The following is a 13,957-nucleotide window of genomic DNA, read 5'->3' on the forward strand; positions in this document are numbered from 1 at the left end:
CCAGGAGCCACTAGGGCAGCGCTGAAGATCCGCATGCGGCTCTAGAGCTGAGAAATGTGGCCCTTAAAAGGTTAAATTGCATATCTATCTCTCTCTATATATATATATATATATATATATATATATATATATATATATATATATATATATATATATATATATATATATATATATATATATTAAATGTCCGTCCTGGAGTCTATCTTTGCTGCCGGAGGCCTCAGCCTCCTTGAGTTTCTCTCTTTTCTACCCGGTCCGTTCCCCGGCCCACTAACCGCTGCCTGTAACCTCATTAGCTCAGACGTGTTCCAGCAGCAGCTGATTTCTTCTTAGCTATTACCTCAGTCCGTCACGCTCTCCTGCGTCTGCTCTTCCAAGTATTTTGAGAATCATTAATAACAAAGTGGAAAAGTTAAGATCTGCGTCGTAGGGGGCCGTTGCCGCGGCGAGGGGCTTTTCTTCAGGAGCAGACGCTAAATGGCTCCATTGTTCGGAGCGGGTTTTAACTAACTTGTTTATCAGCATTCTCTCTCAACGAAACATTCTTCTGTATTTACAAAAAAACAAGGTTCCCACAACAGACGTCTTCTGAGTTCTTGTTGTTTACAGGATGCATTAAAAGTGTGTTTTTTGCATGTAGCTTAACTACTTCCTGTCCAGCGTGAGTGCAGAGGGCCTGTTGACGCAGCACGTACAGTATTCCAGTACTTCCCATCTGTATGAGTAACGTGACCGGCTCTGTGGGCACTTCCTTCACCTCCGCTGGCGGCTCGTGTTTTGCGGCCTTTTTTCAAACGAAGCCACCACAAAACGCTTTGTGAAAGTTCTGCTGGCCGTTTTATGTCAGCAGGCCAATAAACGGACCGAAGGAGTCATCCGCTCGCGGTTGCAAACATGTGTGAGCCATCATGTGAAAAAAAATCAAAGATATGCTCCTTGGCGTGCCACAGTATTCACCACATGCTTCTTCTTGTCGTTCACCTGGCTCCCTCGCTCTTGTCCTCCATCTGAATGACTGCTCTCACTCACATTATTGCATTTAGACGTGGATTAAAGAGAAAAAGCCAGCTAGAAACTGGCTTCATTCCTGCTCTAACTGTGTTAACGGCGTGCTCTTCGTCTGCTTGCTCCGTTCACAGTATCACAGCCAGATATGCAAGTCCTCCGGGCCACAGCGGAATAGGATCCCCGCAGAAGAAAAGCACGAGGTAAACACACCACATGTTGCTTCCAACCTCTTACTTTTACTGTTCCAGATCATTTGACCTGGTTTTGTATTATTTAAAGTTCTTCATCTTGCACCTGAGCCTTCACACAATCCTTCTCTGATAGTCCACACTATGATCACCGCAGAGATGTCAGAGGTTCCATCCTTGTTGAGGGTTTAAGCTGTGCTTGCACGGCAGCTTGACAGGCCTGTGTTGAAAAAAAAAATCGATTTTCCGATTCTAAATCGATTCTCATATTAATTCCTAAAAATCGATTTGTATGTCTAAAGATCGATTTTTTTTCATTATTACAACTTTGTTTTTTTTGTTTTTTATGCCCAAAAAGAATAACTGGTGCCATGTTTCTGCCTTTAAATATGTTTAAAAGTATGAAAACATGAGAGTTTTCCATTATAATTGCATAAATTGTCTATATTTCATTACTTTATATACTGTCATTTGCATAAAATGCTTAAAACAAAATTCTCAAAATTTAAAAACCGATAGAGACCAAAAATGGAAAAAATTAAAATGGAATGTGGGAAAAATTTAAACCGATTTCATACGCTGTTTCCTCCCTGGATCTGTTTGATAATTTTGACCCATGATGTTTCTGTTTCAGTTCTATCAGCATTCTGGGAGCTGATTGGTCCTTACAGCATCATTAGCTGCTATACTTGCTGTTGAATCTCAATATAACACTAGTATTAATATGTTGCAGAACTACAGTCATATAATTCATGCAACAGCTCAAAAAACAGTTTTAATAACACTAACTTAAATCAATATCAGAATCGAATGGAATCGGATCGAATCAAATCTTGATAATCGATCTTAAAAATTGGAATCAAATCGATTCAAATCGATTCTTGACATTTGAATCACCGTGGAAACGTCAGAGGTTGACGTTCCCGTCAGGGGCGGGGCTTCAGGGGGGGCTGGGGGGGGCCGTACTCCCCCCGGCCCGGGGCCCAATTCGGCCCCTGAGGCAGCAGGCCCCGCCGCAACATTTTTTTTTTTTGTGGCAACACTTGGTTCATATTAGGTATAAAGCATTGTATAATATGTTGTGCTGAGATTTTCACATTAAACATTAAAACAAAAGTTGCAAGTGAATCTCCAAATGTATTTTGGGTAAAATCGTTGGTCATCAACTGCCATCATGGATCACTCGTCAACAGAGCAGTAATCCTACAGCCTAAACATGAGCGGGAGTTAGAAACACCAAAGTGGAGCCATAAAACGCAAAGAAAAAGAAAAAAGGGAGCAAGAAAAAGCCAAATTGCCCAAGCTAGACGCAGAATCCTCCTCCTGTGGGAGATGAAGCTGACGTTGTTATTGCAAAAACTCAAAATCTTAACAAGAATATTTGTCTTATTTCTAGTTAAAATGTCTCATTATTAGTCAAAAAAATATAATTACACTTAAAACAAGACTCATCACTGGAAAAAACAACAATTTCCACCTGTTTCAAGTAGATTTTCACTTAAGTAGAAAAATCTGCCAGTGGAACAAGATTTTTTTTTGCTTGTAATGAGAAGATAAATCTTGTTCCACAAATAAATAAGTTTTAATGAGATTTTTTGACTAAAAATCTCATTACACTTAAAACAAAAGTCATTACCATTTTTCTGGTAATGTTTTAAGTGTAATGAGATTTTTTGACTAAAAATTAGACATTTTAACTAGAAATAAGACAAATATTCCTGGTAAGATTTTGAGTTTTTGCAGTGAGAGATTCATCCCCGGGTCCGGGCCACCAGAAGCTGCATCCTGGTCAGGGAGCAGGTTTACAGGTAGATACAGTTAGAACAATCACAGACACACACTGGCAGCAAGAACATGGGAGTTTGTGGTAAATTGTTGATATAGAAGCTCGGCCGCCGAGCTTATTTCCTTCTCTGTCTCTCGGCTGTAGAGATGATAATAGGGACTCAGCAGCTGCAAAGGGCCCGGTCATATGCTCGGATATGTTCCACTACTGGTTCCCGTCCTTGTTGAGGGCGTTTAGCTGTGCTTGCACGGCAGCTCGAGTCAGTGTCTGATAGTGAAAGGGCAGCTTCTCTAATCTGGTATGTTCCTCATCCTCATACGTCTCCTAATCATTTTCTTCTCAGCGTCGCAGGCTGCTCAAGGTGCCCTGCCATCCTGCAGCCTGTAACGTGTCACAGATGGATCTCCACTGTCTCAGCAGCAGCGGCCAGGCTGCTGGAGTTAAACAAACACTCTCAAAGTTGAACTGCAAATGCACGCGTTCAATTAGTCTTCACGTCTGCATCTCCAGCTTTAATTTACCCTGACAGAACTGTGTTAGAGCTTAAACGGGATAATCAGCATAATCAAAGCCCCAATTTCACAAAAACCTTATATCATCTCTCAAAGCTTTGGCTCAGGTTCTCAGATAGCAGTCAGTTAAATCCTGGCCTCCTCTTTTATTGTGGTTTTTATAGGCTTAAAGCTTTAATCACAAGCACGGTGGACACAAACACGGGTACAATGCAGACCTGTCCTGTGGATTCAGCCAGATATCCAGCTACTCTGCTGCCTGATGCTGGCAGCGTTTGTTCTGGCTCAGGGGTCCTGGAAACCAGCGTGTTGGCGGGTAATTCCCATCCAGACACCACGCAGCAGCGGACATTAGGCTGCAGCCAGCAGCCGCAGCCCCGTGGGTGGTAACGTGTCCTCTCACAGCGGTGACAGCAAGCCTGACGCCGTGCAGCTTTGCAGAAGAAACTTTCCTCAAAGAGCCGTTCATAAGAAACTCACCGTTTACTGACTATTAGACACATCTCAGCAGTGGCGCCGTAAGCCCTCTCGGGAACTTGTTCTTTTGTTTCCTTCTGTGTGGAAATGTAGAGACAACTGTTTTGTTAGTTAGTTATCGGGTTTGTTTAACCACTGGTTAAAACATTGATTCTTTCCCGCTAAAAGGTTGATCTCAGTACCTTCAAAAGATCAGCCAGAATGTGTCTTGTAGCACAGCGAGTGCTACGGGGCCCGACCGACAGGACAGAGAGGACACGGGGTTTTGTGCACGAACACGTTTATTTCCCACCACACGTGTTTTCAGCTTCAGTCCGCCGCCCTCTTGCTGCTGTGCAGCCACTTCTTATGAAGGCAGGCAGGGTGGAGAGGTTGATTGGGAACACCTGTTCCCAATCACCTGAGTGGCTGCACCTCCACCCTGCCACATGTCTCTTTTCTTGTGTTTGCTTAAACTTGACAGAGATACGTAAATGTAAATGTAAATGTACTTTATTTATATATAACTTAACAGCCACCTCTAGGTGCGCCAAAGTGCTTTACAGAGTAAAACAATCATAAGACAGAGCACAAAATAAGTTACAATTAAAGCTCCAAGCAGAGATGAACGGGCCCTCGCACCCTTGTGCACGTTCAGGCTGCAGTGGAAGCTTGTATGCAGGGGCGGAGCAGGGGTCCCAGCCTAGGGGGGGCGAAGCATTCTAGATGGGCCCGTGTGGCCTAAACATCCCCGTTAAAACATAATCGCTAAAAATGCCACAGATCAGGCCCAACCAACCACAATTCCAACAGCAGCAGCGACACGGTCAGAACCATCCAAATGAGGTTCTAGCACCATGGATTTACCAGTTATGTCAAACCTAATTATAAGCCTAATGCAGACTTTAAGATATAAGTATCAAACTGGAGATAAAAATCAAATGACATCAGTGATGTCTATGGAAGCTCATTTCCACCAGTAAAACAAAAAAATAAGATGAAATCTTAGCCTTAAAAATAAAAATATCCCCACGGTAAGTCTTAATTATGAGAAAAAGTCATCATTTCGACTTTCTATCTCATAATTTCGATTTTTTTATCTCATCAGCCGGTTCTTCACCTTTCAATCACTTTGCTCTCATCAACGGCGAAATCCCTCTGGATTGAGAGCAAGGTGAGGTTGCCAGGTTGGGCAGGTTTCAGCCCAATTGGGCTAAAAAAAAATATATATTTGGGCTGCTTTTCCTGGGTTTTACTAAATATTTAGGAGAAATTATTAACAAAAAAAATCTGCTCCATTTTATTGTAGTTTTTGTTTGGAGCCTGAACTTTTTTTTAGGTTATTTAGTAATGTGAAGATGAAATGTATTACGCATTTAATAATTTATGGTTTTAACAAGAGAATGTGAGATTCGGGCTGGTTTTTCATTATTTCGGTGGGTTTTACGTTGCATTTGGGCTGGAACCTGTCAGATCTGGCAACCTCAGCACTGGATTTCTTAATGAATCGTCTTTTTGGTCACAATAAACTTGCTCTCATCAACGGCGATGTCCCTCTCGATTGAGAGGAAGGTGAGGTTTGGTAGTCTGGCCCCATCCATGCAGCCCGGAGAGAGTTTTTAATCAACTTCAGCTGCTGAAACTCAGCATGAGTTAAGGCTCTGATGCGACAACTGGCTCGACGCAAAGCTACGGCGTAGGTTACGCGGCGACGCGCACCCTACACCGTAGGTTCTGTGTTGGTGTAACGCGGACCATAAATCCGCCTTAAACAGATGCGCGTGCGAACCCGTGCATGACAGGCAGCCACACACGGGGAGAAGGGACTATTTGTTTCATTTTTATTTTTTAAACAACTTTATCCTTATGAACGCAAGTGTTATACAGTCCAACTTTCCTTATTTTATTCAGAACACTTTTTTTTTTTTTTCCTCTTCGGAGTGGGCCCCCCCGGAGCAGTGGGCCCGGGGCGGCCGCCCCCCCTGCCCCCCCGCCTGCTCCGCTACAGCTTGTATGACTTGCATGTAGATTCTTCAGGCCTGGACATTTAACGGATGACACCAGCCATGACTCTCTATATCAAACCATTCAAAAGTTATGGCAGAAAGTAGGAACTATCGGATATGGATCAATCAGATGAAGGGTGGGCGCGCTTTTTGGTGTCTATTATCCCCACGGTAACGTTTTTGACTGAGAAAAGTAATATGCATCGTCGCAGGATGGAGACGCACATTTTGATGTATAACACACCTGGGTGCACGTTACGGTTTGGGCGAAGAAACGGCCGAAGAAATGGCATAAATTGCGCCAAAATTAATTCAAAATGGCCGACTTCCTGTTTGGTTTCGGCCATGGCGCCAAGAGACTTTTCTTTAGGTTGTGACATGATACAGGTGTGTCGCGATGTACGTCAAACCGTATTGTGGGGCTTGAGGCACAAAGTTTTCTAGGGGGCGCTGTTGAACCATTAGGCCACGCCCATTAATGCAAACCATTTAATATCATATTTTTCACCAGGCCAGGCCTTGGTGCAAAATTTGGTGACTTTTGGGGCACGTTTAGGGGGAAAAAAGGCCCTCATTTATCGTAACTCGTATTAAAAGCCATTCTAAATAAATAGGTTTTAAGCCTTGATTTTAAAAGGCCCAGGTCAGAGTTAGTGCGAAAGTGGCAATTGAAAAGGCTCGGTCACCCCAGCGCTTGAACTTTGACCTGGGAACTTCCAACAACAGTTGGTTTGAGGATCTCAGTCCTGCCAGGCTCACGCACCGATAAAAGCTCCCATAAATAGGGCGGGGCAAGGCCGTTGAGGGCTTTAAAAACAAACATTAAAAGTTTAAAATCAATTCTAAAATGGACAGGATATATGATATGTTTTAATAAAGTCCACTCCCCAATGAAGACAACAAAAGAGATATTTATATTGAGTATGGTTCCACGCTGCAGTGAGGTAAAGAGTAAAGTCAGACTTAGGACATACAAGTTGGTGAATGGCTGCATGTTTGAACGACATTCTGCTGCTGAGTGTCATGTGCAGCGTTTGAGCGTGCAGTGATTTACTCCTGATCGTACGGACGGGTGGGGGTGGGGTCCTTTCTGCTTAGAACTTCAGGCCTCTTTTAAATGACATTAAATCACATGTGCGACGGCGTCATAAAAGCTGTCAGGATGTCCTTTCATGTCCTGTCAGTCCTTGTAACTTTAACCAGCCATCAAAGTGTCACGGGTGTCAATAACCGTAAATCACGCACCAGCCCGGCTTAAACGCCCGGTTCGATTTGCGAGATGACATCATCACGTCAGCTTTAACGATCAAGATTCAATGAATGTTGATTGATTTGTTGAGGTAATTAAACGTTATTTTAAAGTCACGTATGCATGTAAAACAGTTGGTTTTATGTGGGCTGACATCAGTCAGACTCTGGGTGGTGCTCGCCATCTGCCCTGCACGTGAGCGACCTTGCTGCAAGGCATTTAGCTAGAAACAATGATAACAATTACTTTTATATTTAGGGGCCGAGCAGCAGCAAGGCTTGTGCGAAGCCCTTTTGAAATCGGAAAGATTATGATTATTATTTTATCCGAAAACAACTGCGTTTTTGAGGCGCATAACTTAATCGAAAAGTTGTGAAACTTGGCACATCCCATGTGGCGAAAAATTATGTATTCTAATAGTGTTTACATGCTCGGTGGATCAGATGTGCTGCTAACTGTTGTTAGCACCTTTTCACCAACGAACACCGTGCCAGCATCGGGGCTTGCCTACTTTGTTAAAGGGATTGTGACATGAAAAACACATTTTTCTTGATTTTTTGTGTTTTGTTGGGTGTGTTGACATCAATTACACCCAAAAAACAACGAACTTTTAACATTCAGTGTATTGTGTGCTTTCTGGGATTTTCCGCATAACTATGCAAAAACGGCGCATGTGGTTTGGTGGCGGGCCGTTACGTAACGATCCGCTAAATCACCGCCCCCTCCACCCAGCTCCCTGCCTCCTCTCCTCTCCAGCGCACCATAAAGGCTGATTTATGGTTCCGCGTTACACCGACGCAGAGCCTACGGCGTAGGGTTACGCGGCGACGCGCACCGTACGCTGAACCCTACGGCGTATGCTCGGCGTCGATTTAACGCAGAACCATAAATCAGGCTTAACACGGAGCTGTTTAGAGCCTCTTTTGTTCTAATCACCGGAGGACAACTGCTAAAAAGACCCGCGGCCACTGACTGGACTTAAGATAAGGGGACACTGCTGCTTGCATGCCTTTATTTTTATGATTGTTTGCTGTGGTTCGCCGTGCTGCTTTTCCGTGCATGCTTCGCCTGTCGCTCCCGGCTTAACTCTCCGACGCCGCTGTGAGCGTATGGCCGGAGGAGGTTGGGAGGAGGAGCGGCGCAATGATTGACAGGAAAGGGGGGAAAAGGAAGCATTTTTCACGGAGCAAAAAAACACTGTAATAAAAAGCCAGGAATGGAGTACTAGAGTGAAGTTTTTCTTGTTACACTCTTTTAGACACATTTGAGGGATATTGGCCAAGACTTTTAATAGTGTTAAAAGCATGTTAAAAATGATGTCACAATACCTTTAAGATACCTGAACCCGAGCCACCTGACCGTTACTCTATATTCACTTTAAAATGCAACAGAATAATGATATTACCAAATTAATAAACTGCTAGTAAAACGATATAACTTGCTACAGGAGTACTTTTATGGAGATCCATGTGAAAACTGCAAGAATGTTGAAATACAGATGTGTTACCTGGATGTTAGGACACAAAACTCTGATGAGAATTGTCTCACTTCTGTTTGTGGGCATAGATGGCATAGATAGATAGATCGATAGATCGATAGATAGCGTGGGGCCTGCCAGGTCCCCTTGGCAGCGTGGGACCTGGACTTGACGGGGGAACCTTTACTTGAGGGGGAACCTTGATTTGACGGGGTCCGTGGCGCTGGCTGCGGAGGAACCCGGGTCCGCTGGGTCCATTTTTTGGTCGGTCCGTTCTGTCACGTCTGGTGTGGACCCAAACGCAGGAGAGCAGGAGGCAGGAGTTGCAAGAACCAGGATTTATTTCCAGAAAACCAAAAACAAAGCGCTGCTTGGCAGGATCAAAAGAAACTAAACAGGGATCAAAAACTTGCAGAGGAAAAACGTGGCAGGAAACATGGAGGACAAAACAGTACGGACCGACAGGGAGAAGGGGAATGACAAGACCAGATATACACAGGGGATAACGAGACATGACGAGACACAGGTGCAGACAATCAGGGCAGATGGGACACAGGCGGGAAAAACAGAAACTGAAAGCAGGGGGGAATGTCAAACCCTGACAAGGTAGGTAGGTAGGTAGATAGATAGATAGATAGATAGATAGATAGATAGATAGATAGATAGATAGATAGATAGATAGATAGATAGATAGATAGATAGATAGATAGATAGATAGATAGATAGATAGATAGATAGATAGATAGAGTTGTTAGAGATGTTATTGAGATGGATTTGTCTGCATGTGTCTGAAAGTTCTTGTTGAGAGTGTTTGTTTGCTTGGTCCCTTGTTTACTCTGGCTGCAGCACTGCAGCATGAAAACACCTAGATCTGTTCGCTTATAACTGCATAGGTCTTTTTATGGTAAAGCACCACTTCCCTCTGTGTATTGTTAAACTACAGTTCACTTAAAAACTAAAGGTGACTAAAGGTGACCTGCGTTTCAGTTTCACGTTGTTGTTGTTTTGTACGGTTCATTATCATTTAAAGCTCCTTGACTGATGTAATCATTTCCACGTAACTCCGGTGTGATGCTGATATGATAGGTGGAGTGTTGAAGCAGGAGTGGTGGTGATGACTTGGATCAGCCCGGGGGCCCCAGGCTGGTTCTGTGCACCGTACTCTCCCCCAAGCTACAGATGGTTCTGTTTCCTGTTGAAATGAGAAAAGTGTACGTTTGTGTGTGCTCTCATGGACGGACAGCTGGCAGGAAGTGTGCAGGTCCTGCTGCCGCAGTGACTGACAGGCTGCAGTGTGCAGACATCGCCTCGTATCTCTCTCCGGCTCTGTTTGGCTGATGCGTTATCAATGTATTTTGAAAGATGAATCTCTTATCTTTCCCTCGTCTGGGTTTCCCTCCGTTTCCATGCAGCAGAACCCAGAGGCCAATCACACATGAGCTTTACTGCCTCTCCTGCTGCGTTCTGCCTCTAAGGCCTCCCACCGTGCCGTTGCAGCTCCTCTCTCTGACTCTGCGTTATGTTTGCTGCTGTGCAGCACTGGCCGGGTCTCGGCCCAGCGAGCAGCAGCAGCATCAGCTGTGGCTGAGGAAGGAGCTGCTCTGGTTGTGGTTCAGTGTCTTGTCAGGCGGAGCTCCGGAGCTGCTGTCAGGACTGAATCAGCAGCTCTGAGCAGCCAGCGTAGAGACTCACTCCCACTGCTAGTGTCTCTTTCACTGTGCAGCGTACATTGCAAAAACTCAAAATCTTAACAAGAATATTTGTCTTATTTCTAGTTAAAATGTCTAATTTTTAGTAAAAAAAAACTCATCACACTTAAAACAAGACTCATCACTGGAAAAAACAACAATTTTCACCTGTTTCAAGTAAATTTTCATTTGAAATAAGTAGAAAAATCTGCCAGTGGAACAAGATTTTTTTTGCTTGTAATGAGAAGATAAATCTTGTCCCACTGGCAGATTTTACTACTTATTTCAAATGAAAATTTACTTGAAACAGGTGAAAATTGTCAAATAAGTTATTTTTCTGGTAATGACTCTTGTTTTAAGTGTAATGAGATTTTTTAACTAAAAATTAGACATTTTAACTAGAAATAAGACAAATATTCCTGGTAAGATTTTGAGTTTTTGCAGTGTATTTGTGTGCCTCAAGCATTTACACATTTTACATGGCTTTGTTTCTTTTTATATTTATCTGAAGGAGAGATACAAGCGAGCCTGAGTCTTTACAAATATCAGAGGTATTGATTTTTAAAAGAAACTCATGTACATTTTGCGTGTCATGCACTGCAAAAACTCAAAATCTTACCAGGAATATTTGTCTTATTTCTAGTTAAAATGTCTCATTTTTAGTCCAAAAATCTCATTACACTTAAAACAAGAGTCATTACCAAAAAAATGACAATTTTCACCTGTTTCAAGTAAATTTTCTCTTGAAATAATTAGAAAAATCTGCCAGTGGGACAAGATTTCTCATTACAAGCAAAAAAAATCTTGTTCGATTGGCAGATTTTCCTACTTTTTTTAAGTGAAAATCTACTTGAAACAGGTGGAAATTGTTGTTTTTTCCAGTGATGAGTCTTGTTTTAAGTGTAATGAGATTTTTTGACTAAAAATTAAACATTTTAACTTGAAATAAGACAAATATTCTTGTTTGATTTGATAGATTTTGGGTTTTTGCAGTCTGTATATAAATTGGGAAGCAGTAGAGGTAGAGATCGTCTCAGCTTTTTCTCTTTCCACCTAATAAATAGCAGTTGGGCTCCAGAAGGTGTGACAGCAGTTTGTTTGTCCACTCCACAGAAATGTCGCAGTGGCTCTTAAAGCAGACGGAGCTGGGAGATGGCTTGAAGGACATTCTCTGGCAAATTGTTGAATGTAATGATGGTGCTGACGGGTTGTGCATGGAGGCAGCACACTGTGGCTGGCAGGCAGAAAACAGAGCTGCAGACTGCTGGAAACCAAAGCCCTGTTATGATACTCAGATCTGAGTGATTTATATACATACATATATATATATATATATATATGTGTTTGCCCTATTTTTACAGTTTGTAATGCTTTATAAGTGTTTAAGTTTTAAAGAGAAAGCCAGGACAACCATTTTCCACTAACTGAACTAAAAGTAAATGTCAGGTTTGCATTATGCATCTTCAGTTTCATACAAGTACAAATATTTAGCCACAAACTGAATAGTTTCTCTCGTGTATGATTTGACTTTTTTCTTTTCCAGAAATTTAACAACTAAAATTAAATAAATAAATAAAAGTAAATAAATAAACTATGAAAAGTCCCCAACTCCAAATGTAACATGACTGTTATTGATCTTGTGCCAGAGCTCAGAGCTTCACCTGCTCCAGCCTGAGGCCGTAAGGTGAACCCCGGTATCGTTTCATTCTCCCACCTTTGGGGACGACACAATCTTTACATCATAAAAAAGATTGATTCATGCTCACCTTATGAGTAAAGGTTCAGAGCTCAAACCCCCCAAGAGTCCCGTGATCGGGACCGCAAAACGGTACTAGTTTCTTCTGAGCGTAGTCAGATTTTGGTCCGCGGGTCGAGTCGCGGTCGTCACGTGATCCCGCTGCACCAATAGGATGTTACTAGTAAACACAATATATTCATATTAATAATCCAATATCAGCTACAGTTTGTCACCTCCACCACACGTATCGTGACGTTTTTATATATATATATATATATATATATATATATATATATATATATATCAATAAACGATTGGCATCAACTGGAAGGAGGACAGGGGTAAATATACTGCAGTGATGAGCTGGTGTCTTGCAGCTGTGTCAGTGGTTGCTACGGCGACAGAAGTACAGACACCCTGCAGGAAGAAACAGACAGCCACAGACAGGGGGGGGGTGTATTTATGTTTAATGTTGACTTGACCTTAGCAACTTGTTTTTTCTATAAATGAATCCTTATCTTGTATTTTAGAGGTGAAAGATGTAACTGAGTGTTGGGGGTCAGATGAGGATCTGTTGCATGAACGTTTGCAGATAAATTTCCCCTCCCTACTTCGCTGTGAGAGGTTTTACGAGTGGCAAACTGGACTTTTGTGGCAGTTATTTTCACAAGCAAATTCAGTTGTGGAGACTTTGTCATGAAAGTGCAGAGTCGTCACCTGTGGACCAAAGAAGTCCGTTCCAGAGTAAAATTGTAATAAAAAAAGGTACTTTAGAGGAAAAAAAAGTGAGAGACAGGGTAAGTCCCTTTCAAAATGATCAGGATTTCATCTTTAGATCCTGTCTGTGATCCTCCACTTGGAGACTTTGGTTCAAAATCAAATATAACTGCGTTCTATAAAGAGATTATTTGAAGAAGCGGGAAATAAAATCAAATCACAGCTCTGGTATTGAGACGTTGTAAAGGAAAGGTTTGACAGAGGAGAGGTGCAGAAAGAGGCGTTTAAACAGCTCCTCTTTATATCCACGCATGCACCGCTTCATTCACGCCGGGACATTTAATCAGAGAGTCATTCCTTTATAATCAAGAGGTTTATCATCTAAACAACAAGCGTTCATTATTTGGTTAAATCTATAAAAGCTGTAAAAACAAGATCGTCTGCATGAAGCAGGATTTCTGCTAAGCGTTTCTGACAGCTCTCTAAACACACCGAAGTTCTCTCTGACATCTCAGCTGCATCTGAAATACAGATGGAAGTGACGTTTTCTGCACAATGAATGAATTATCTTTCAGGCGGAGAGAGAAAACACTAATGAAGCGGAATCTATTTTCTCGTCCCCGACCAAATAGTGACAAAAGTAGTGAAAGAAAACACACATAACCCTCTTAGTGGACTTTAACCCTTGTGCTGTCTTTGGGTCAAGGGAGGGTGAAGGAAGGAAGGAAGGAAGGAAGGAAGGAAGGAAGGAAGGAAGGAAGGAAGGAAGGAAGGAAGGAAGGAAGGAAGGAAGGAAGGAAGGAAGGAAGGAAGGAAGGAAGGAAGGAAGGAAGGAAGGAAGGAAGGAAGGAAGGAAGGAAGGAAGGAAGGAGAAAAGAAGGAAGGAAGTAGGAAAGGGAGTAAGGAAGGGATAAAGGAAGGAAGGGAGGAAAGAAAGAAGTAAGGAAGAAAGGAGAAAAGAAGGAAGGAAGGAAGGAAGGAAGGAAGGAAGGAAGGAAGGAAGGAAGGAAGGAACGAAGGAAGGAACGAACGAACGAACAAACGAACGAAGGAGGAAAGGGAGTAAGGAAGGGAGAAAAGATGGAAGGAAAGACAGAAGGAAGTAAGGAAGAAAGGAGTAAAGAAGGAAGGA

The 13,957-nt window shown here is 42.6% G+C and overlaps 1 protein-coding gene across 1 annotated transcript in view; it reads left to right on the forward strand.

The window, feature by feature from the left end:
- nav3 (neuron navigator 3) overlaps positions 1-13,957 on the forward strand; it is a 321,553-nt gene that overhangs the window by 153,119 nt on the left and 154,477 nt on the right. The window contains 1 exon segment of the mRNA XM_061714666.1: positions 1,140-1,208. Coding sequence (XP_061570650.1) covers positions 1,140-1,208 — 69 coding nt within the window.

The sequence above is a fragment of the Cololabis saira genome, chromosome 23 (genome assembly GCF_033807715.1).
Source record: "Cololabis saira isolate AMF1-May2022 chromosome 23, fColSai1.1, whole genome shotgun sequence".
NCBI classification, from domain to species: Eukaryota; Metazoa; Chordata; class Actinopteri; order Beloniformes; family Belonidae; genus Cololabis; species Cololabis saira.